Source organism: Dasypus novemcinctus, chromosome 21 (assembly GCF_030445035.2).
Source record: "Dasypus novemcinctus isolate mDasNov1 chromosome 21, mDasNov1.1.hap2, whole genome shotgun sequence".
Classification (NCBI taxonomy): Eukaryota; Metazoa; Chordata; class Mammalia; order Cingulata; family Dasypodidae; genus Dasypus; species Dasypus novemcinctus.
Window position 1 is genome coordinate 72647555 of NC_080693.1, and position 26471 is coordinate 72674025.

Below are 26471 nucleotides of genomic sequence, written 5' to 3' on the forward strand. Positions count from 1 at the left end.
TCAATATACTGTCTACAAGAAACTCACCTTAGGCCTCAGGACACAAGGAGGTTGCAAGTGAATGGCAGAAAATGGTTTTACATGCAAACAATAACCAAAAAAGGGTGAGAGTAGCTATTCTTTTTTTTTTAATTCCCCACACACACGCATTGTCCGCTTTCTGTGCCCATTCACTGTGCGTTCATCTGCGTCTGCTTGTATTCTCATTAGGTGGCTCCAGGAACCGATCCTGGGACCTTCTAGAGTGGGAGAGAGGCAATTATTCTCTTGCGCCACCTCAGCTCCCTGATCTGCTCTGTCTCTTATTGTCTCTCCTCTGTGTCTCTTTTTGTTGCATTATCTTGCTGTGCCAGCTCTCCACATGGGCCAGCACTCCTACATGGGGCAGCACTCCTGCATGGGGCAGTACTCTGCACAGGCCAGCATTCCACACAGGCCAGCACTCCGCATGGGCCAGCTTGCCACATGGGCCAGCCTACCTTCACCAGGAGGCCCTGGACATTGAACCCTGGACCTCCTGTATGGTAGACGGGAGCTCAATTGCTTCAGTCATATCCACTTCTTTAGCTATTCTAATACTGGACAAAATAGACTTTAAATGCAAAACTATTGTAAGAGCAAAGAAAGACACTTTATATTAATAATAGGGGTAATCTATCAAGAGGAAAGAACAATCATAAACTTTTATGCACTAATCAGGGCGCCATAAAATATATGAGGCAATCATTGGAAAAACTATGTGGAAAAATAGATGCCTCTACAGTTATAGTGGGGGATTTTAGTACACCATTATCACCATTACACAGAACACCTCAACAGAGGGTCAGTAAAGAAACAGAGACCTTGAATAATATATTAGAGGATCTAGACCTAATGGACATATATAGTACATTACACCCAAATACAACAGAATATACATTCTTCTCAAGCGAACATGGATCATTCTCCAGGATAGACCACATACTAAGTAACAGAACAACTCTCAATGAATTCAGAAAGAGTGAAATTATACAAAGTAATCTCTCTGCCCACAATGGAATGGGCAATCAGTAAGGAGCAGACAACCAGAATAGGCACAAAAATATGGAAGTTAAACAAAACTCTCTTCTACAATCAGTGGGTCAAGGAGGAAATTGTAAAGGAAATCAGTATCTACCTTGAAATGAAGGAAAATGAGAACACAACATATCAAAACGTATGGGATGTAGCAAAAGCATTGCTGAGAGGGAAATTTATAGCCATAAATGCCTATATTAAAAAAGAAGAAAGAGTTAATCAAAGATCTGACTGCACACCTGGAGAAATTAGAAAAAGAACAACAAACTAATCCCAAAACAAGCAGAAAGAAGGAAATAACAAAGATTAGAAGAGAGCTAAATGAAATTGAGAACAAGAAAACACTAGAAAAAATTAACGAAAACAAAAGCTGGTTCTTTAAGAAGATTAATAAAAGTGAGAAATCCTTAGCTAGACTAACAAAGTAAAAAAGACAGCAGATGCAAATACATAAAATAAAAACTGAGAAAGGGGATATCATCACTGATCCCACAGAAATAAAGAGTATCATAAGAGATTACTTTGAAAAATTGTATGCCAACAGGATGGATAATTTAGATGAAATAGAAAAATTTCTAGAAACACACAAGCAGCCTACACTGATGAAAGAACAGATGGATCAACTCAACAAACCAATCACAAGTAATGAGATTGAATTAGTCACAAAACCCTCCCAGTGAAGAAAAGCCCAGGACCAAATGGCTTTACAGGTGAATTCTACCAATCATTCCAGAAAGAACTAACACCAATCCTGTTTAAACTCTTCCAAAAAATAGGAGTGGAGGGAACATTACTTAACTCATTCTATGTTGCCAATGTCACCCTAATACCAAAGCCATATAAAGATGCCACAAGAAAGGATAAGGAAAACTATAGACCAATCTCTCTAATGAACCTGGATGCTAAAATCCTCAACAAAATACTTGTTAGTTGTATTCAACAACACATCGAATGAATTATATACACCAGGACTGAGTGGGTTTCATTCCTGGTACACAAGAATGGTTCAACATAAGAAAATCAATCATTGTAATACACCACATTAACAGATAGAAAGAAAAAAATTCATGTGCTCGTTTCTATTGATACAGAAAAAGCATTTGACAAAATATAACATCCTTTCTTGATAAAACCATTTCAGAAGATAGGAATAAAAGAGAACTTTCTCAATAGGATAAAGGATATATATGAAAAACTCACAGCTAACATCATATACAATGGTGAAATGTTAAAGGCTTTCCCCCTAAGTTCTGGAACAATACAAGGATGCCCACTGTCACCACTCTTATCTAACATTGTGTTAGAAGTACTTGCTTGAGCACTTAGGCAAGAAAAAGATATAAAAAGCATCCAAATTGGAAAGGAAGAAGTAAAAATTTCAGTATTTGCAGATGACATGATTCTATACATAGAAGCCCTGAGAAATCTACAACAAAGCTTCTAAAGCTAGTAAACAAGTTCAGTAAAGTGGCAGGATATAAGATCAACATGTGAAAATCAGTAGATTTCTTACACCAATAATAAAAAATCTACACTCGGAAACATACAGAAGAAATTGTCACTGTACATAAAAGAGAGATTTTATAGTGCTGAAAGACAATGAATAAAATTTTAAAATTTTATTTATTTTGTATTTTTGTATTTTATTTATTATTATTTTATTTTAGTCTTAATTTTATTTGTTCTTGGTTTTTGTTGGCTTTGTTTTGGGGGAGGTTTTGGATCACAGAGGAGTCACAACTATGGCAGGGAGGAGCACTGATGCAGGGTGTCAGTGATGGGGGATTCATGTGGAAGGGTGCAACTGGGACATGACTCTAAGGCACATGAATATGTTCACACATTTATGGGGCGTTGTCTTGGCGGATGGAGACCCACACAATAACCAAAAGATTATTGAATTCCCTTCCTGGGGAGTCCCGTTACATTCTCTCTCAGAGTAGCAAGAATCCCCCAAGAACATGGGTCATGCCTAGTAAAGGAGGACAGAATATTGTGTCAGTCCCTTGATATTGATGATTGTACTTATGAACCTTTTCTTGTGAAATTGAAATGTAGCCTAGTATTATATATTGCCTAAGAATTACCTCCTGAAAGTTTCCTTGTTGCTCAAATGTAGGCTCTCCCTAAGCCAAATTCAGCATGTAGATTCACTCCCTCACCACCCACCCCCTGTATGCAACATGACTCCCAGGAATGAGCCTCCCTGGCACTGAAGGATTATTACCAAGCACCAACTAGCAATGCATCTAGAAAAAGACCATGACCAGAAAGGAGAAATTAATATATACGAATCTTTTATGGCTAAGAGATTTCAAAGTGAATCAGGAGGTCATTCCAGAGCTTATGCACATCTCAGCAGGATCTCATTGACTAAAACGGTAAACAGTGCCTCAAATAGTGGAGTTCCTGAGGGCTCTAGAGACATTTACACACTATAAGCAGGACGGACATTTCAGGAATTGGCAGTCAGTGGGCCTTACTTTGGAATTTATGCTCCCCAATGTAACAGAATTAGACTCATTTATAATTTCCCTACACATGGCTTTTCTGTCCCTTTCATTTGAACCTATAATCAGCACTCTACTTATTAAATATATGTCCCAGAGACTTAAATCTTTGGTCTGCTCATATGCCAGTTGAGCCCTGAATCTCAGCAGAGTTTCAACACCTACTCTCCAGTTTATTGGACTCACCCAGGACAACTAACAAAAGGATGATGATGGACAATGCCTATCCCCCCAAAATAGAGTGTATCTAGAGCTGCATGCAAGGCAGTTCCATCAACCTTCCCCATGGGACCTAAGCTCCCTCTCAATCAGAAAGAAGGTGGGCATCACCATGCCAAAATCCTCAAGACTGGGAAATGAACAGTGAACTAAAGTAGACTTATTATTATTCTAGCAATGGAAGAACTTGTAATATTGATATAAATGCAGTAGCCACCAGAGGTTCTGAAGGGAAAATAGTTGTAACATGGGGGCATTTTTGAGACATTGGAATTGTCCTGCCTGACATTGCAATGACAAATAGAAAGCATTATACATTTTTTCAAAATCTCTAATGTTGTGCGGGGCAAGGTATAAACTATAATGTAAACCATATCCGTGTTTAGTAACAATGCTTTAAATATGGGTTCATCAATGTAAAAAATGTACCACACTAATGAAAGATGTTGTTAATGTGGGAAAGTGTGGGTGGGGGAGGGGATGTGGCGTATGGAAATCCCCTATATTTTTGATGTAACATTTATGTAATCTAAAGTTTCTTTAACAATAAAATAATGTTTTTTAAAAGTAATTGAAAGCAATTTGTCAAAAGTAACGGCTACATAGGAAAATGCTGCTAGACTATGAGAAGACTCCATGCCAGCAGGGAAAGTCTTTTCAGAAATACCCACTAGTTCCTATTTTTTTTTTTGAAAGATTTATTTATTTATTTATTTCTCTCCCCTTTCCCTGCCCCAGTTCTCTGTTCTCTGTGTCTATTTGCTGCGCGTCTTCTTTGTCCACTTCTGGTGTTGTCAGCAGCACCAGAAATCTGTGTTTCTTTTTGTTGCGTCATCTTGTTGTGTCAGCTCTCTGTGTGGGTGGCACCATTCTTAGGCAGACTGCACTTTCTTTTGCGCTGGGTGGCTCTCCTTATGGGGTGCACTCCTTGCGCGTGGGGCTCCCCTACGTGGGGACACCCCTGCGTGGCAGGGCACTCTTGCGTGCATCAGCACCACACATGGGCCAGTTCCACACCGGTCAAGGAGGCCCGGGGTTTGAACCACGGACCTCCCATGCGGTAGACAGACGCCCTAACCACTGGGCCAAATCCGTTTCCCTAGTTCCTGACTATTGACAAGGTGCCTTCTACTATTTATGGAGAACATTAAGTAATTAAGGGAAGCGGACTTGGTCCAATGGATAGGGCATCCGCCTACCACATGGGAGGTCCGTGGTTCAAACCCCAGGCCTCCTTGACCCGTGTGGAGCTGGCCCATGTGCAGTGCTGATGTGCACAAGGAGTGCCCTGCCACGCAGCGGTGTCCCCGTGTAGGAGAGCCCCACGCACAAGGAGTGCACCCCATAAGGAGAGCCGCCCAGCGCGAAAGAAAGTGCAGCCTGCCCAGGAGTGTCGCCGCACACACAGAGCTGACGCAACAAGGTGATGCAACAAAAAGAAACACAGATTCCCGGTGCCGCTGATAAGGATGGAAGAGGTCACAGAAGAACACACAGAGAGTGGACACAGAGCAGAAAACTGGGGGTGTGGTAAAGGGGAGAGGAAAAAAAAAAAAAAGGAATAAAGAAGAGGGCCAAGGAGAGGCAAATCTTTCAGCAACTCAAGATTTACTCTGCAGTTAGTTTGTTCAGATTTTCCATCAATTGTAGAGCCCCCCCATGTATTCTTTGTTACAAAAGTTAACCAAAGTGGTAGCTTGACACTGTGAATGTAATTAATGCCACTGAATTCTGTGCTTGAAAGTGGTTAAAATGGGAAACGTTATTTTGTTTATAGGTTACCACAATAAAAATTCAAATAAAAACAAAACATTTGCTCAGGGTTCTATAATTGGATGCTTAGAGAGAAAACCATTTAAGGTATTAGTTGTTCATCTTACAGCACGAGCACCACTCACTTAATGCACAAGCTTAGCTCCAAACTCACAGGGTTTTAGGGGAGTCACACGCTGCCTCCGGCCCCTGAACGCCCACGCTCCTCTTGAGGCAGAGTTTAACTCCTCAGGGGTAACTGCTCCTTCATCCTCCCCTAGGTCCTTGTCAGAAATCCAGCGTGGAAGGAAACCGGTGACTAATCTGAAGCCGCACTTACGCATCTGCTGTTCTATAAAGGGCTCTTTGGCTCCTTGCCCAGAGAGGCCTCGTGAAGGACCGTGATGTGATGCCCTGGTGCTCCGCAGGCTCCTACCACAGCGGCCCCAGCAGCTGCCCACGCAGGACGGCTGAGAGTCCTGCTTCAGCGAGCACTCACAAGCTTCCCCACAGGGATTCCCGGCAAGAGCCTGGGGACTTACTTGGAAGCGTCTGAGGTCTAGTTCAGCCCCACGTCTGTAAATGTACCAATTTAGATGCTGGTACCACCCTCAGCTCCTAAGGCCCCTGCCTCCGGCCTCTCCTGGTACTGCTCCTACCATGGGGCAAGGCCAAGGGACCCACCCAGAGCTGTGCTCCCCTCCCCGCCAGACCAGACTGCAGGTACCCGGGTCCCCAAAGTTCCCTCTTCAAGCAGGCTGGGCCTGCCTCCCTGGGCATGGGTCTGTCCTGAGGGGACTGCGCTGGTGTGCCACCCCTAGGCCTGAGGGCTGTCCAGTGGTGCCATTGGAGGGGGAGCGGCAGGCAGAGCCTGGGTGGTGGGCTGAAGTATCAGCGTGCACGCCCGTGAGGCACCCCCCACCCCTTTCTTGATGGTATAGCTACCAGTTCGTCCATTGCACAGCGCAATATTTTGACAGAAGGAAAAGTGGTCACGTTGACTGGAAGCCTCCTCTGTCATTTCAGAGTCCCCACTGAAGTGTTCCGAGATTATTATACCCATTTTACAGATTAGGAAACAAAGCCCGTGCTCTTAATTCACCGTGCCAATATGTCCATGTGGACCTCTGCTCTCACTTTGAAAGGGAGCTGATCCCTTAGGCTCCTCGTGCTGCAAGGTGACAGCTAATTAACCCACCTCTCTTCAGAGCTGGGATTTGGGGGACAATCCCTAATATTCATGTATTTTTGTTATACGAGGCACCTGCTGTGTGGCACATCAGCCACTGCATGAACCTGAGCATAGGAAAGAGAAGAAATATGTTTAAATCAGAGAAGAAGGTGGCTTAGGAAAGGCACAGAGAGAACTTTCTGATGAACTTTCTGACTGTGTTGCTAACCATTCGAAGGGATTTTAAAGAAGTTTGGTTGCTCCTTCCTCAAATAGTCTAAAACTGAACCTCCCATTTATGGACAACCCCCGATTGCATTTGTTCTATAATTTAATCCTCACAATAAATCTTTCTATATAGTTACTCCTATTTTACAAATGAGAAAGCCAAGGCTCAGATAAGTCAACTGAGTTCTACCCAAGCTCTCACCATTGTATTACATTCGCTTTCGCTATTACGGTTTTATTTATTAGCACAAGAAAGGAAAAAACAATCACAAGTACAAAATTGTTTGACATACACTATAGCAGCTTCCTCTCCCTTTTATTTTCTCCTTGCATCAGCTTCTCACGTTCAGATCTGTCCTAAGCCTCCCCGCCCAAGAGAAAGCCATAGTAACTCAGGCAGAGCGGGGCCTGGGACTGCAGTGCCTCATCTTCTAGACCTCCAGTTCATACATTCCAACTCGGCAATTACTGCTTTTCCCTGAATCCTCCCATGAGCTTGCCTTTCCCTTCCATAGCAGCTGACCCAGGAGTTTGGAGACAAATGAGTTGATGACATTATTTGCTCCAGGAACCAGGGTGCCACAGTCTGCCAAAGACTAGGGGGACCCACTTCTCAGTGCCTCTGGGAGAGCTGTTACTGCTTGCTGATAAACTCAACCCACTACAATCCCTGGCCAAAGGGTAGGTGGACAGGCTGTAACATGTGATACTACCTGCAGACCCAGCCCCGTAGCCAGGAGTGTGGATTCTGGAAGCAGCAGGTCTGAGCCTGCTAATCCTGTGTTCTGAGGGAAGACAAAACTGCTGCCATGGTCGAAGCAGAGGACTTTAAGACACAAGAATAAATCAAGATTCTGAAGACTTGAACTTCCCTAGAGAAACAGAACTTATGTTAAAGAAACTTTACCTGTTTTTGGCAATGGAGCAGCCCATTTACAAGCAATAAAAGATGAAAAGTATGCCTCATCTTTAAAAGCTTTAAGGGAAAATGAAGGAGAGGGAATGAGGGGGATGTTTGGTGATTCTCAGAAAGAACCTCAGATTTACAGGCAAAGCCTTGTGTTAGTGTTATGTAAATAGATTGCCCATAAATGGGTCCAATGCTGTAAGCAAGATGTAAGGGTTTACATGAGCTGAGGCCTGTGTCTTTAAGACAGTCCAGGCTTCTGACTTTAGATGAGCTGAGGTCACAGCTGGTCAACAGCAGCTCATAGATCTTTTTCAGAGGCTGAGAAAAATACAACCAATAATTAAAGTCATGTTTTTCGTTAACAACAACAAAAATCCACCACCAATTCAATTCTAAATGCCTAGTTTTATATGAAACATTTATTCGGGTAAGAGCACAGTCAAATTTCACTACCAAAAACAGTTGCCTTTTCAAACCTTAGTCGCATTAAAAGAACAGAAGGGACTTGTATACCATGTCGCTATCTCCATAAGCTTGCTTCCTTTCTTCTCAAGTCTATATTGACTGCCTGGAAACATTTTATAAATCGGAGGCTGAGTTCAAAGGACTCAATGTCTTCCCAGGGCCAGCCTAAGAACTGGTGAGCTTTGAGGTGGTGGTCAGCCTGAAAGGGGCTGGACAAACGGACAAAGAAACAAACACACACAACTGTTGGACTCTATGGTACCTCATGGTTACAAACAGTTAGTCCTTGCTTCTTAAGTGTGAACTTCATATACCTGGGCTTTCTGGCAATTCTGGTATATCAGAAAGAGCACTGGACTCAGAGTCAAGAGATGGGGGTTCCAGAACTCACTTTGCTTTAGCCAGAGTGAGGCTTTGAGAAAGAGGCTTAAACTTCATCTTCTTCCTGTGTCAAACAGGAGGAAGGCTAATGCTTACAATTCCTCTTAGGGCTACGTAATGATCAAAGTAGGTCAAAGGACTTTGGAGTCTATAAAACATTACACAAATAAAAGGCATTGTACTATGGAAGGACCAGGGAATTCCTTTTCTTTCCTGGTAGGGAAGGAAAGGTATGAGGTCCAAGCCTATTTTATCAGTAAGAAAGGATTAGAATTCACCTATTTTATGTTAATGATGAGACAGAAGAGAGTTGTGTAATAAGAATGCTACATGTTTCACTATTTTTATTAGAAAATTAACACAAGGTTTAACCATCAAATAATGTAACTGGTTTTTAAATAAACATATCTAAATGGGTGTTGGCCCATTCCAAGTAGTCACCTTGGCAAGGGAAACATTTATTTAAATTATATTTCTCATCATGCAAAAAAAATTTTTAAACTCTGCTTTTGGAATCCTTCCTATAGCCTCTGGCACATTGTTTTGAATATATCTGAGGGTGACAAATTTTTGTCCTTTGTGGATAATCCTGATTTTTGTAAACAGTCCAAAGTTACTTAGCATAAAGGTTGGTAAATAAGTTCAATAATGCCGTTTTTAAAAATTGAAAATAAGCTGTGACTAAAGTAGGGAGATTATTTCTATTTCAATTCCCAGTGAAAGTGTGACAAATTGGGCTTCAAGAATTGGAAGCATTGTTGGAAAAGGTTTGTTCCTTTTTAAGGTTCACCATGTAACAGGTGAAAGCCACTTGGAAATTTATTTTTCCATTCTTAGTAATACCATTCAATATTTCTCTTGCAAAACAGAATGCCACTAGCCTTCGTGTTTCCAGAAAGAAGACCTTGCAACTAGCCAACCATTCTAGGAGGAATTTTTTCACACCTCCACAGGTGGTGTGGCATATAAATTACCTGGCTAGCAACAACATAGTTTCTATACTGTATTTCCATCTGACTCTATTGGAAATACAGTGCCCGGCAGATTCAATTATAATCTGTTGACTCTACCTGCCCTTAAAAAAAATCTGGATTTTTTTTCAGGGATGAAATAAATCTGAAAGTTAAGATGTTACTAATATCATTACAATTTAACTTGCAGAGACTGCTACAGTAGATTTGCTTCTGGTACAAATAATAAGTTATTAGTGTTATTTTATTAAATAAGCATAAGGGGACTTTCACTCATTGAATATTGCACTTGGTGAATACTCCAATATTAAATGATACTGGCGACTTTTATGGAAAATACTTATTTGTTCTCAAATCTTATTTTTTAAATTGTGCTAAAATTCATCATTTTAACCATTTTAAAGCATACAATTCAGTGGACTTTAGTACATTCACAATGTTGTGAAACCATCATCACTACATCACTATTTAGTTTCAGAACATTTTCATCACCCCAAAAGGAAATTCTACACCAATATATTAAGCAGTCACTCCCCATTCTCCTCTCAAACCCAGCCCCTGGCAACTACTAATTTTCTTTATGTGTATGGATTTGCCTGTTCGTGACATTTTATATAAATGGAATTATATAATGTGTCCTTTTATATGATTGCACTGCTTTCACTTAGCATAATGTCTTCCAGGTTCATCTATGTTGTAGCATGGATCAGAATTTCATTGGTTTTTTACAGCTGACTAATATTTTATTGTGCGGATATACTGCATTTCGCTCATCCTTTCAACCATTCATTGATGGACAACTGAGTTGTTTCTAGCTTCTGGCTATTGTGAATAGTGATGCTATGAACATTCATGTAAAATTATTTTGGGTATATATCTAGAAGTGGAATTGTGAGGGTCCTATGGTAATCCTATGTTTATATTTTTGAGGAACTTCAAAAAAAAACCCTCATTTTTATTTTCAAAATTTACAAGGTATCTTGATCAACAGACAGTTAGAGGCAGTTGGACAGCTGAAGCCAAACCCCAGGCTGGGCCCAAAGAGGTCCCATTTCCAGAAACACCCTTTAGGACAATCTCAAGGGATGGTTACAAGCAGGGCTTTGAACGGCTTTCTCTGCCATGCTGCAGGCCACAACACGAACTGGCTGAGCAGGAATACCTCCTGCCTTCTAGGTATCCTTAAAAAAATTTTTTTGTTCACCTGAAGTATAGACTCCTCCCCTTCTGTCTTGGCTGAAGACGCTTCCACATTTGCACCTGGAGTCCATGCAGACACGGTGCCTAGGGGCCAAGGTTAGGCTTCTCCTGGTTGGCAAGGCCTTGAGCCTCCACCCCAGCGTAGGTTTTTGCCAGTCAGGCACCTCGCAGTCATTCTGACCTTATCAATCCACAGCTGCAGGAGGTGAGCCTACCCTTCTTTCTATATTCCCACCCTATGCGCTTGGCTAGGACAACCTGACATAATCCTACTGCCAGCTTTGTTTACTGCAGCTAATTTACTGAGTCATGAGGCTACCCAGTCATTAACCCAACCCTAGCAGTAACTGATTAGCACGGATTTTTTTTAAAATTTAAACCTGCTCACGATCCTCTCTGAGTGCTGACCTCTCACCCTACCTCCCTAAACACACAGGAAGTTTCCATGCAAATAGAAGTCCAAACCAAGGAGCATTAGGTTGCACTGCCCCAAACAGAGACAGATTAAAACGGCTTTTTCCATTGAAACTAAATACTAAGAAATGAAGAAGTCGGCCTCCCCGGTCCTTGCCGGCAAGTCCCTCTGCCCACCTAGCTGTCAATTTGCCGCGCTCTTTCCCGGGCAGTCTTTTCAGATGTCCTGCTCCGAATCTGTTAGGACAAGAAAAGTCCCTTGGCCGGTCATATCCTCCGTAATCTACCAGGAAACCTAAGATTTGCCTGCTCCTCTTCTCGGTCTGTTTGCTTATCTGCTTCCTCGTAAGGAAGAGTCTGCATCACGGTGTCCGGTTCAGGGGGATTTTCACCATGACCTCACCCTCCAGCCGCCGCCGGTCAAGATTCCAGCTCAACTTTAACGAGCGCTTCGAGCGCTCCTCAGGCTACCACCAACTCCGGTTCCTCCTCCTGAAAGGAGGGCGCGTGCCGGGGCCTGGGAGTGCCAGAAAGAGCTGCGGGGGCTGGGAGGGGGACTGGAATAAACATGATATCCGACGATCACTCTGGGCTTGGCCGAGCAGGACGGCAAGTGAGCCACCGTTAGAACGCGTACCCCCAAACCTTCCAGGCTTGCGCCGGTCGCGGTCACTCAGAAGCCTCGAAATAAGGCGCGGGACCAGCAACAGGCTGGCACGTAACCGAAGGAAAGGGCGGCGGAAGTGGCTGGAAGAGAGGGGGCAGCCCAAGAGCAGCTGCCGGGATCCGGCAAGTGCTCGCAGTTACCTAAAGGGAAACAGAAAGTTGCGCTCTGTGGGCGCTCGCCAGGCGGGAGTCGAGCAGGCCTGCAGGAGACCACGTGACGGCGGCTCCCAGCCTCCGGCCGCGACCGCGGGCACGCGAGAGGCCCCGAGAGCGAGCGCGAGATTCACCGGCACGGGTCGGGAAGGTGGAAGCCGCCTCAGCGTGCGTGCGCGTCCCCGGGAGGGGCGGGCGCGCGTACGCCGCGGGGCCACAGCCCTTCTTGGGCCGGTCTCCACCTCCCGGGCCCGCCCTCTTTCCCTCCCCTCGGCGGTTCGCCCGGCCCGCCCTGCGCGGCCCGCCCTGCGCGTCAGTTCGCTCCTTCCCTCCCTCCTCCGGCGCGCTCGGGCCGCGGCAGCGCTCCCCGCCCTCCGTCCGCCGAGCCGGAGCCGTCCGCCGCCCGAAGAGGAGGTGGAGGGAGCCGGAGAGGCCCGCCGAGGCGGCGGCGGCGGCGGCAAGATGGCGGACTTCCTGCCGTCGCGCTCGGTGCTGTCCGTGTGCTTCCCCGGCTGCGTGCTGACGAGCGGCGAGGCCGAGCAGCAGCGCAAGTCCAAGGAGATCGACAAATGCCTGTCCCGGGAGAAGACCTACGTGAAGCGGCTCGTGAAGATTCTGCTGCTGGGCGCGGGCGAGAGCGGCAAGTCCACCTTCCTCAAGCAGATGCGGATCATCCACGGGCAGGACTTCGACCAGCGCGCGCGCGAGGAGTTCCGCCCCACCATCTACAGCAACGTGATCAAAGGTGCGGAGGGCCGGGGCCGGGGGCGATGTGCGCGGGGCCGGGCACCGCCCTCGCCCGCTCGCTACTTCGCGCAGGACTGGTCCGGGCGGGCGGGGAGGGGGCGCGCCCCGGGTACCAGTTGTGCCCACCCGGGGTTCCCTCGCTTCCAGGTGAGGGGATGCCCGGGGCCTCTCTCTTTCCCCCTAGCGGTCACTATGGGGGCCACGCCAGTCCCCCAACCCCCCCATCCCGCCGCCGGCCTCGCCCCCTCCTAGAGGGAAGTCGGACGAGCCGGGTGTCTCCGGGTGCGTGGTGACCTCTCCCGCCTTCCTCCCTGCAGACGCGGGAGGAAGATCCGAGAGCCAGCACTAGACCCTACACCCCACCCCCGCCTCGCTGCCCAGGGTGGGTGACCCGAATCACAGGGGGTCGGGTCTGCTCCCAACCCCCGGCCTTTTAGGCCGCTTTCTGAGCACGGACTTCTGGAACCGTCGCCAAGAAGGAAACTTTTATCTGAGACTCTTGTCAGGGCCGAAGGGTGACAGCCTCTGGGCCTCTTTTGGAAAAGGATATGAAACTTATGGGTGTCATTTTCTCTGAGTTGGATTCAGGAAAGGGTAGATCCAGACAGTCTAAAAAATTAACATCCGTGGTTTTTCGCCGCATTGTCACGGTCTGGCAGGATGTTTGCTTGTAATCGCTGGGCTACAGGTTGCACTCGTGTTATTTTGCTAAGTGGGGGGAAGGGGGGAGTGTACCACCACTTGCTTCTCCTATTTATGTGAAAGCGTATAATATTAAGAATCTTTGACCCAAAAGTGATGCGGATCCTGCACGGGTTGAGCCAATGAATCAGTATCAGTGTTGGGTTGCTTCACAGGCTCTGCTTCTGTTCGAAGGTATCTTTTTAATTAAAAAGTTAAACTTTGCTCTTAAGTGAAAAAATGCACAAATTTTTAATTCTGGACTTCAGAGAATTAGAGAAGAATAATTTTCTTTTGTCATTTGAAAGACATTTAGCATTCATTTTTCTTCATATCAAATGTTTTTTTACATAAAAATCATGGCAAACTGAAGATACAGAACTGGGTACTTAAGGTGCATCAGGATTCTCTTATCTGAGCAGTTGACAAGGAGTTTGTTGCAGTGTGTTTGTTTGTTTGTTTGTTTGTTTTAGTGGGATTTTTAGGAAGAACTTGAGCAGCTCCTTCAAGTCAGGTTTTCTCTCCCAGGGTTTGGTAGAAAACTCCCTGGTTGGGGAGGCAGTGTGGATTAATGACCAGAGAAGAACACTAAGCAAGAAGTATATAGACCACAACGAGAACAGTTGTATTTAATCTTAAGATTTAGCACAAAACCTATTTTTAAGGTTTCTTTCAAGGCCACAGCCTCTGTCTGCCTTACCAGTCCATAATAGTATCCTGGTGCAGCTGAATTTAAGGAATTATGTTAATCACCAGAGTCAACACGTTAACTGATTATGAAACAGGTTAACAACTGGTTCCTTAATGCATACTGTCTCTGAATGTGTCTTTTAATGAGCACTGATTATGAGACAGAGCCTTTAGACATTCCGTGTTTTTTTTTTCAGTTGACGTGATGAGAAAATTGACAGCAAAATGTTTTTCAGTTATCCAAACAAATGACTTCCCAATAGACATGTGACTTAAGATGGATCAAATGGTAACATTTTAATGATAGACGGATGGGTTTGAACTAATCTCAGTGAGTTACAATTCCTGTTTTATCTCATTTTGCAGTTGGGTCTTCTTTTAGAGAACCTTAAAACCATCCTGTGACTTAGACTGATTTGAAGCTTAATTTGGGAGATGTTTCTGAGTTTTGAATGTGTTCCTGGAAGACAGTATTGACATTAGGCAGGGTGCTGGGAGAACAAATAGAATGTAGAGCAATAATGTTTGGTTCTTGGTGTTTCAAATTCATAAAATCCTACTTGCAGGCTTTTTCTTCAGGGCCTGGGCACCAGGCTCTGCAGTATACTTTCTTTTTCTTCCAGTGATTTTGGTTCTTCTCTTGTGATCACCTTCTATCCCAAAAGTCTTAAGCTTATGAATTCGAACATGTTAAAATCCTTCAGAAAGAGCAGTCAGTTAATTGTACTTGCTTTTCCAAGGTTCTAATTTTATGTGTGACCAACTGTTAGATTTTTAAAACTCTCAGGAGTTATGGGGAATTGTTGTGATGTTGGTCTCCATTTTTAGAGGATGTGAATCTGGAGTATTTAAGAAATTGAAGAAAATACTAGTGCTATTTGAGAAAATAAAAATTATGAGAATATTTAATGACTCCTCCCCATACTTTTTTTTTTTTTTTTTAAACAAAGGTATGAGGGTGCTGGTAGATGCCCGAGAGAAGCTTCATATTCCTTGGGGAGATAATTCAAACCAACTCAATGGAGACAAAATGATGGCATTTGATACCCGGTCACCCATGGCGGCCCAGGGAATGGTGGAAACGCGGGTTTTTTTACAATATCTTCCTGCTATAAGAGCGTTATGGGCAGACAGCGGCATACAGAATGCCTATGATCGGCGCCGAGAATTTCAACTGGTAAGAGATTTGCTCTTTTAAAATCTGATTTTATTTTCATGACATTTAGTAATACCTGATTTTGGTACACGTTTTTCCCTGACTTCTACAGTGTAATGTATCTAGACAGAATTGTAACCTCAAATATGGGTTGCTATAGAGATGAACATAAGATAAAAAGTAAAGTGCACTATTGATTTGGGGAAGCAATTATATTTGGTCAGTTTTCTTTTCTGAAAGTAAGGTCGTAATAATTCTCATAGGTATTTTCTTCTCATTTTAAAAAGAATTTCCTCCTAATTATAACAGTATTCATCCTTCTAAAAAATTGACCTTTTACTCTTGAAATAAGAGTTCATTAACTAAACCTAGAAGCTCGGATGTGCCATTTAGTTTTCAGAAGTACTCATTTTATAATAGAGGTTAATATAGAGAGAGAGTAAAACCCTTAATAGTGTTTACGTATTGTTTGTATGTTGCACTGTGTGTGTGTTTTAAGGCTCCTATGTGCCTTCTTAAAAAACAAAATAATCCTAGTCATTTTTTGTACCCTGGTTTCACATAGGAATCATCCACAATTTATTTTATATTTATTTTCTTCACTTGGTCTTTAACAAGTCTACCCATGAAACATGCTATAACAGTTACATAGCATTGGAGAGGACCAAAAAAGGATCAGATCTAGGTTAAAGATATATGACTAAAAATTGAAATAGGTTTTTAATCAAGTGTTTTCTAATTTAACTGTGAATGCTTTGATTGTATTCTGGTTTTATTTGGCAAAGACCGGAAAGATTCCAGCAATTGATAGCAATCTAGACTCCACTGCAGTCTGGAGGTAATTCAGCTCTGAAGTGTTTTACTGTAATGTGATCAAAATAACGCGACAGTTAAAAGTAAAACTGCTCAGAACGTTGCTTGATGATGTCATTGGCGTTAGTGATCCTCATTTATGGGTGTGGCTACAAAATGATATATGTACAGTCAACAGTCTTTGCTGTTACAGTTTATACTCAGAAGCAGTCTTTGCTATTAGAAGTTATAGTTTTTTAAAAAACTGACACCTTAATCTTTGCTTTCTTTTAAGTGCAGTTGTTATGTGTATCATCCAAACTAACACTTGATTATATAACATCTGGTATAGTTTTCTCCTTTCATGTGTGTACCTTGTCTTGTCCAGTAATTTGTTCATTTCTGAAGGGCAGGAACTGTTTCACCTTATTGTTAGGTAGCTGGCAGTATTATATATGAAAATTATGAATTTAAGTTGACAGCTGACCTCCAGCCAATTCCCAGACTTCTGGTTAATTTGTCAGTAATTATTTTATTTTCAGTAGTCTTGCTTGAATCAGGGCCCTCCATACACTCCTTCTCATCTCCCATCACTCTCCCTTCTGTTTATAAATTCACTTTCTCAACAAGCCACATTTTACGTTATGTTTTCTCATGCCCTATTCATTCTTCCAGGTTAGGGAAGAAACATCCTTCTGCAGTAAGCACACAGTACATATTGATTGAATGAAAAAAATGAACAACTCGAAAGTTCTCTATGAAAAAGTTCTGTACTTTCCCTAAATCCATTTAATTGAAGTTGGACTTCACTAACATTTCTTGATTTTGATGTTCACAGCTTACAGTCTTATATCAAGACTGTCACATCACCATTGTTCAGAAAGCATTCCTAGTTATTTCTTTGCCATTCCTAAACTTGAAGCAACAATAAAAGGCTTACAACAGGAAAAAAAAAAAAAAAAGAGCAAATAGGTAAAACCATTCAGGATGAGGATCTGCCTGTTCTTGACTTGACTCAGCTGATGATATAGGAGCAAAGAAGACCTCAAGCATGAGCCCGGGAATGTTCCAGAAACACTTTTTGTGTCTGTGGTAACATATATAACACAGTTTCCTGTTTTAACCATTTTCAAGTGCACAATTCATTGGTATTGATTACATTCACAATATTGTGCTACCATTACCATCATCTGTTTTCAAAACTTGTTCGTCACCCCATACAGAATCTCAGTATTATTAAACAATAACTCCTCATTTCCCCACCCCCTGGAAATCTGTAATCTACTTTTTGTCAATTTGCTTATTCCAGATATCTCATGTACGTGGAGTCATTCAGTATTTATTGTTTTGTGTCTGGCTTATGTCATTCAGCCTGATGTACAGAAATACTTTTTTTTTTCCTGATGAAAAATAGGGATACAAGAAAATCTAGATTTTAAGCTCCTGGGGTCAGGGATTTTTTTTTCCTGTGTGCATCCTCGTCATTAATAGTACTTGGCATCCTCTGTTAAGCAGAATTAATGACTGACTTCTTTTCTGCTTTGTAGTGCCTGGCTTAGTGTTGTCATGAAAAGGCACTCGGCATATTTTAAATTTTCCTTAAAGTCATATTCAGTTCCTTCTACTCATCTGCATACAGCACATCCCCAAGTTCTGTCTTTTCTATCTCCACAGAGTCTCTCCTATCCTTTCTATCCTTTACATAATTGTCTTAGTTCCTCTTGCTTGGACTCCAAAGTAATCTTGTTCAAACACAAGCATGGATTTGCTTAGAAGCTTTGATCATTCTCCACTGCCTTCAGAGCAGAGTTCAACTTTTTTGTGTCAGTCAAGACTCTAGCTAGCCTGCTCACCATTCCAACATTATATTTCAGTAGGCCAGTGGACATACTCTGTAACCTCTTAATTTCCACAGACCCTAATTTTCTGTTTCCATGGCTCTTTTCACATAGTTGCGCTGCTAGGATCTTTCTTTTCCGTAACTTTTCATTAAAGTTTTACCCTTCGCTTAGAGCAGTGAGAATCAAATGTTAATGTGATTACAGGTGGTCCATGGACACCGTTCATTAAATTCACCTGGATACTTAAAAAAAGGGGGGAGGGGCAGTTTCCCACATTCCACTACCAGAGTCAGTAATTTGGCATGGGGCTCAGTGATTTGTATTTTTAGCAAACAGTCATAGGTGATTTGGATGGATTTGCTCCATGGCCCCACTTGAGTAACAGTGCCTTAGGGTTGTGTCCTTTCGTGAAGCTTTCCGCAAGCTTTCTGATTGGAATGCAATTCTCCGTGCCCTGTGCATCCCTTGATATACTTACTTCCTAACACTCTTCATAAACTGCTATGCTTTAGAGTCATTTTCATTTATTATGTTTGGCTCTCCCACTAAATTAGAAGCTTCTTTGGTAAGCTTTGTCTTTTCTCTCTCCTGTTAGCATAGGGCCTGACAATTTTCTGAATTCTTTGACATGAATTAGAAGGGTCTTCTAAAAAATGAAACATTCTACATTAAGTTCCTTCTGGAATATAGGAATTATTTCCTTCTGCTAGCTTGTTAATTGTCCAGGAGATTGGAAGTCTTTGCATTATGTAATCCTGCATATTCTTTTTTATTAGGTCTAGCAATGTAGATTCTTGAGTCTTGGGTAGAGAAAGTAAACATCAGGGAAAACAGGAGGATTTGGCAGATAAAGTAACTAAAATTAGCTTTTTCATTTCAGTTAATGATTGATTACTAATTTATTAATGCCAAAGCATACTGACAGTTTTTAAGGCTTTCCCTGATTTACATTTGCTTGAAATGAATCTCTGTCCTTCCTTTAATCAGTCTTTCAGACAGGGGGTAGGATGCTGATATCAGTTAGTTTTTTAGCAGGCCACTCATTTGTTAGTAATAACTCTGGGTGCAAACATAAATGTTTTCTTTCCCCAGTTCCCAAAAGCAAACATTTCCTTTTCTGGTTAGTTCCACTATGGGTGAGCTAAGTAGCTTATTGTGGAAAAAAGAAAAACCTAAAATTCATGTTATAGCTTAAGATATCTCTTTAGTATTAGGAACTAGCACACTGGGATCCTAAGAAGCAATCTCTTTTAGTACTGCATGAAATATTCATAATATTCAGCTTTGGCTGTGCATTCATTATAGTCTGCCACTGCGCTCAGATACCCTGTCTTTAGATAAAAGTCTGTGTGACGATAGCTAGGGAATTTGGTAATTTAAATGACTAAAGAGATGGGAGGGATCAAAGGTTGACTGAAATAATACAATTGCAGACATGTAGCAACACTAACAAAATGGTAGAAATCACTTCCAATTAATTATTTTTGAATGTTTAATTTACGTTGACTTATTCAGAAGTCTGAGCAAAATTTATAGAACTGTTTATATAGGACAGGAAAGTTTGTGAGACAGGGAGGAACACCCCACAGCTTCCTAGTTGCTATAAACAAGTTAACGTCAGCATTAATACAGTTTCCTGTAATGACCAGTCTTTCTTTGCAATTCCTGAAACTAAAACTGTTTTCTTCGTTATTGTGGTAGCTTTGGTTAGACTTCATTTTTCTTACTTAAATGGTACGGTTTATGCTTGATGAAAGTCACTCTTCTCCAAACCTGATAAGATCGTTTATTCATTAAGACAGAGATTCTTCCCTCAATCTGTGTAACAGTAACATTTAACTTCAGAAATTGGCCTAGGAGCTGAGTGCCAAATAAGTAAAACATGAAACTTCAGTTTTGGCTAAAATATTTCTCTCTTTATTTGCATTGCAGCCTATATTTGAAATGGAATCAGAAGTATTTGTTTATTCTTTAATACTAATTTGTATTTGCTTTAAAAAGTGAGTAAGTTACTACTCTTGGTTGTAAATACTATGTTTCTGTTGGAGAAGGATTTGGTCCATTTTCTTTATGGATAAAATCAAGAAAAGACTTTGACCTCAAAGTGCTACTGATTCTAGGGTGAGGATAAAACTTCACTAACATAAGGATTATATACAATAGTAGAAATTTTAAAATTTAAGTCTCTTTAGGTAGAATTTGCTCAGATGTCAGAGTGGGTTACATTTTATACAAATCTTGGAAACGCGTATCTATAGTACTGTTGACATTAAAAACAAAGAGAATGTCTTTGCATGTGTTTGTATTTCAATAAAACTTTATGAGATTGCATACACATACATGCCTACACACATGCATAGGTATATCACTTGATAGATTATGTTGATTTTTCATGTTTTGTATTTTTATTAGAAAATTGGCTATGTATTGTCTGAGCTCTAGGAACTGAAGGGGAATTGTAAAATGCTGTGTTGTTCTCTGTTACCTTTTCTTGGTAAACAAGGCTAGTGGGACAGTAATTTATGCTGCTTCAAAAATGTTTACTAAATATCCTAAGAAATGGATCAAGGAAATAGTTTTATTATGAAAACTAGGCTTAGTTTCAGAACTCTGTTACCTAGAGTATGGATCTAATCCAGGAAAAAGGTATGAGCTTGCTTTAAAGAAGAGCATAATGGCCAAAGGGACTCCTTAGAGTGATACTCTCTGTTCATCTTTCATGAATAAGCAACAGCCCTGCCAATTTGGAGTACCTAGTCATATTAGCTCAAAGCAGGTGCCAATTTTTTTCTTTAGAAAATTAATTCACAGTACTGATAATTATATCATTGTTTAATACCTTATGTTTTATAAAAATTGCTTTGTTCTGTAAAAAGCTTTATCACACATTTCATATAATTTTTTAAAAAACCAAAAACCTGTGTGGGAGCAGATATAGCTCAGTGGTTGAGTACATGCTTCCCATGTATGAGGTCCTGGGTTCAATCCCCCGTACCTCCTAAAAAAAAAAAAAAGAAGAAAGAAAAGGGGAAAAAAAACCTGTGAGAGAAACAGGATGTATTATATTGTCCCTGTTTCACAGATTCAAAAATTGAGATGCAGAGAGGTTTAGTGAGATGCTTTAGGTCACAGAGCTAGTAAAGGATACTAAAGTAGACACCAGGTACCTGTCTGTGGACTCCTAGTCCACAGCTGTGGCTGCTAAATGGTTTTACAAGTGCTCAAGCATTAAATTCATGGAGCATTCTTCTTTCATTCCCTACCCATTCTGACCACTCCCCATAGACAAATAATATGCTACCATTAAGCACATTATTTTAAGTACACGTAAGATTGTGTTAAGTATATAGTGTTGTACTAATATTCATGTAATTCTTTATACATCTTGAACTTCCACTATATCCTTGCATCATTCCTTTTCTACTTTACTGACTTAGGTTGTCATTAGGATATAATCTTAAATGACATTTACAGAGGCATGGTTCATCCTTACTACCATTTTTATCATGGTAAATGCTCAGTTTAAGTCTTCAACTCCTCAAAATCAATATACCTCAAGTTTTCTTCACTTGATGCTCCATTATCGAACTTGGCAGTGAATGTACTCTGACATAAGAGTTGAATGGCGACCAGTTCTGTGAAACACATGGCCATACATTTTTCTAGGAAAATGTCATTTGGAAATTGCATGTACATGGTATTCAGTTGCCCAGATTTACTTTTTGTTTGGGGAAGGGGGGTATCAGAACACTTTATTGTTATTTTCATGAACTCTGTTCAGATTCTTCTAATGTAATTGAAAAGTTTTCATATTGTTTATAAGCAATCCCAGATTGCAGTTCATCACAGAATTTTGATCCAGTTAGAAATTGTCATCTTTTTTTTTAAAGTGCCCATTTCTGGAAATTAGCAGTGATTTTTCTTTCCTTGCTTGACAGTACTTCATTTTTTAAAGCTATATGATACCGTTATGAGTATAATTTACCTTTGCTTGTATTGTGAACATACCTTTTTTACAAAATGTCCTCTTTTTTTTTTTTATAAAGAGAGTTTGATATATCTACATTAGCAGAGCACTGTTAGAATGGGCTGATAGGGATCAAGGGAATAGTCTTTTTTTGAAAACTGGATTTTAGTGACCTTGGCTGAAGTTACCAATCCATTGAAGTAATAGTAGTTGTTTATCTTAATCTTTAAAATTTAATCTCTCTGTTGGCAAAACAAATCAAAAATCTTAAATCAGTGTAGTGGGTGAACTTTTTCACCCCTGTTCTAATCCATGTAACTGAGCATCTGCTAGTGAATCGGTACTTTTTTGCAGGCTGGGAGTATTTGCCAAATGAATAGTATCTGCCCTTGGTGGTCTTAAATGCTAGTCAGAGGAACCTACATTAAATAGGCAAACAAGTATGTAATTATACATGTGATAAATTCTCTGAAGAGAAAGTATTAAAGCAATGAGAACAAAGGAATGGTCTGAGGAGGTGACATTTAGGTTAAGACCCAGTAAATGAGAACATTCTAGCTGAGTAACGAGGGAGAATAGTTTGCCAGGCAGAGTGAGTACCCATGTGTGAAGGAACTGAGATAGGAAAAAGCTTGGTGCAAGTTGGGAAATATGATCAAGACCAGTGTGCATGGAGCATGTGAGGGAGGGACAAAGGACCAGATGGAGGGGGCAGGGAACAGCCTGTTACTGCCAAGGCTTATAGTGCCCTTTAAGAAATTTGGGGTTTATTCTGAATGTGTTGGGAAGTCACAAAAGGATTGTAGACCAGATCACTGTAGTGTCTGTGTGGAAACTAGTGGAAAGTGGGGAGAGCAGTTAGTCTATTAAGGGCTAGGCACTGTTCTAGGTGCTGACCAGAGTTAGGAGACTTGCTGAATGAAGGCAGGAGCAACTTGTAAAACAGGTGGTGGCTGTTGAGATCAAGAGAAGAAAATGGATTCAAAGTATATTTTATAGGGAAAATCATTATGATTCTGGTAAATTGAAAATGGGTAAGAGAGAAACACAGATTCCTGTGCTGCTGACAACAACAGAAGCGGACAAAAAGAAGAACACACAGCAAATGGACACAAAACAGACAGCCGGGGGAGGGGGGGAATAAAATAAATCTTTAAAAAAAAAAAAAAAGAGTGACTTGGGGAGAGCGGACTTGGCCCAATGGATAGGGCATCTGCCTACCACACGGGAGGTCCAAGGTTCAAACCCCGGGCCTCCTTGACCTGTGTGGAGCTGGCCCATGCACAGTGCTGATGCGTGCAAGGAGTGCCGTGCCACGCAGGGGTGTCCCCTGCGTAGGGGAGCCCCATGTGCAAGGAGTGTGCCCCATAAGGAGAGCCGCCCAGTGCGAAAGAAAGTACAGCCTGCCCAAGAATGGCACTGCACACAAGGAGAGCTGACACAAGATGATGCAACAAAAAGAAACACAGATTCCCAGTGCCGCTGATAAGGATAGAAGCTATCACAGAAGAACACGCAGTGAGTGGACACAGAGAGCAGACAACTGGGGGCGGGGGGTGTAGGGGGAAAGGAAGAGAAGTAAATAAAAAATAAATCTTAAAAAAAAAAGAGTGACTTGGGGGGAATGGATGTGGTTCAAGCAGTTGAGCACCTGCTTCTCACATGGGAAGTCCTGGGTTCAGTTCCATTTCCCCCTAAAGTAGACAAACAACGAGCAGAGAACAAGCAAAAGCAACAAGCAGGCAATGAAAAAAAAAGAGCAGGGAGCAGATGTGGCTCAAGCAGTTGAGTGCCTCCCTTCCCCATGGGAGGTCCTGGGTTTGGTTCTTGGTGCCTTCTAAAGAAAAAACAAACAACTGGAAAACACACACATACAATGAGCAAAAACAGTGAGCAAAACAGACAAGGGAGCCATCTCATGAGGGAAATATATAAAGAGTGACTTGAGTTTTTGGCTTTAACAACTAGGAGATGATGGTACTCTTTATTAAATGGAAAGATTGTAAGGAGAAGGAGATTCAAGGGGTAAGAGTAAGTGTTTAGTTTGGGCAGAGTATGTTGCGGTTTTTTCATGAAACATAAGGTGGCGGTAGCAAGTAGATGATATATGGTCTATAGAATGCATAGAAAGATGAGGGCTCAACATAGTCTTAAGAATTTCCTTATCTTTTGAGAATATTCAGAGGAGAATATGCTGGAAGTTGTCAGAAAGGTAGGAGAAATTTAGGAACATAACATGACTGGGAAGCCAGGAAAGTGTTTCAGGATGAAAAAAGTAGTCAGTGGTGTCACATGCCACTGAGAGGGCTCATAAGGTCCATTGATTTTGGCAATGGGAAGATTATTGCTGACCAAGGCAGAAGGCATGGTGAGGGAGAAGCCACACAAGAAGGACTTGGGGAGGGATGAGAGGTGAGGAAGTGAGGAAGATTCACTTACAAACAAGCTGACTGTTCTCATCCTTTTATTACCTGGCTTAGTAGGTTGTTTGTATCTTTTTAACTAAAAGAGGTCATTGCATTTATAAAAACCAATTTGTTTGAATCCTAGTTTCAGAAGAGTTACGGTCTGCTACTAATCTTAATTCATTAAGCCAAGCAAACACAAGCATTTTTCATGGTGCTTATGATCATCAATTTAGTGAGGGCAATAACTTGATCACTTATGTACATGATATTCATTTATTCCTTTGTCCCTTCTGCACTCGTGTGTTGAATACCTGGCCAAACTATGTTCTGTGCTCCGACTAGGCCTTAGGGACTCACGTGAGCTGGCTCCCTGGCCGCCCTGGGGGCCAAGGGGAGGCTCCCAGGCTAGTAGGGAGTAGATGAGAAAACAGTGGTTGCAAATGATAAGTAGGGAGTAGATGAGAAAACAGCAGTTGCAAATGATACAAGTGCTAAAACATACTGCCTTTGTAGCTTTTCTATCAAGACTGAGAATCACTAAGTGTTTTTCCAACCTAGAAAGGACCCAAGAGAGCATGTAGGCCAGTTCGCTTCATTTTGTATATAAAACATAGGTCTTCAGAGGTTAAGGAGTAGGTCAGGGTCACAGCTAATTTTGGTTACAGAGCCAAGAGTTCAACTCAGAGGTGTAGGACTCTGAAGCCCATGCCTGATATTCAGTACCATGCTTTCCTGCTTCCTGTAATAACAAAACTAACTGTATTAGTAACTTGGCAACAGAAGCTGATGTGCCTGCCTGAAGTTTGAACTATTTCCCACGTTCACCAGTATTTAGAAATATAGCTTGACTATCTGACATGATTGATTGGGGATAGGGAAGGGAAAGTAGTGGGTTTTCCTCTCACCTGCTGCGTGAGCTTGTATATAGAATTATTTTGTTAATCAAATTTGATTATTGTGCAGTATTTGAGTTATGGGGATTTCAAAATGGAGCACATCATCATAGAGCAGAACTTTCCACTTTGCATGCATTCATGAGGATGTCTGGGTATCCTGATGTGCTCTGTAGGCCTCTCTCTTTAGATAGCAGGGAAATTGAAACTATGTTTACGAAGTATGTCCTACATTGGAAAACTGCATAATCTTTTTTTTTTCTTTTCTTTTCTTTTTTTAACAGTTGATAATTTCTTTTTGGGAATTAAAAAAGATTTACTACTGAGAGATTCTAGTTCGGGAAAAATTCAGTATTCCTTTTTATGCTGTTATGATTGTATATGATTGGTCCTTTTCAAAAAGCATTTTTCCTGTGAGGAACTTTTCAAGGCTCAAATCTCTAAGCTTTTTTAAAACTGAAAAAAAGGAAAGGGGTGTGTGTGTGTGTGTGTGCGCGCGAGGCTCCAGAGTCCAAATTAGCCTTTTTAAAAGTTTACATTTTAAAACATATGTGCTCATTGTAGAAAATCATTCATTTAGCCTCTATTCTACCACCCCAAGACATCTTTGTTGACATTTTGGTGTTTCCTTCCGGTATTTGAATACAATATTGGATGTTGGGATAAACTTTTTTGTACTTTCTGTACAATTTCATATCCTGTTCATTTAATGTTGCAACATTAGCATTTCCTGGATGAGGTGATTTTTCTTAGAGGACCAACAAGACATTCTTCTAGAAATGGATGTGAATGTATTGCTTTAATGGAAAATTCCCTCCCATGTATTTTGTATGAACAGAAGATGGCAGTATTAAATGGTAACAAAGGAATAAAATGGGAGAATTCCTTTCTCACTTTTAAAATTTGAACTTAATATTTAAGGGAGAAATAAACCAAAAACCCCTGGCCTCCACTCTAAAATCTGTTCTGTTTTAAAGAAGGGATTATGTTCTTCTGGAAATTCTATCCCTATTATAAATTATCTTAGCTTGGTCTGAAAGGGTATTTAATTTTTTAAAAGTTTTCACATACTGGCATAGTTTATAATATTATCTAACTGAATACTTGTGGCTCTTTTGGAAGTTTTAATTTATGCACATAGGAAATGCTAGCAAGAAATCTGCATTCAGTTGGAGTCTGCTTATTTTAACATATCTTCAG

General features: G+C 41.4%; 1 protein-coding gene across 1 annotated transcript in view; it reads left to right on the forward strand.

Annotated features, from left to right (window-relative positions):
- Nucleotides 1-7297: 7297 nt before the first annotated feature.
- GNA13 (G protein subunit alpha 13) overlaps nucleotides 7298-26471 on the forward strand; it is a 46832-nt gene continuing 27658 nt past the window's right edge. Inside the window, exons 1-2 of the mRNA XM_004459471.5 lie at nucleotides 7298-12841; nucleotides 15165-15391. Coding sequence (XP_004459528.2) covers nucleotides 11671-12841; nucleotides 15165-15391 — 1398 coding nt within the window. The 5' untranslated portion in view covers nucleotides 7298-11670. The remainder of the gene's footprint in view (nucleotides 12842-15164; nucleotides 15392-26471) is intronic.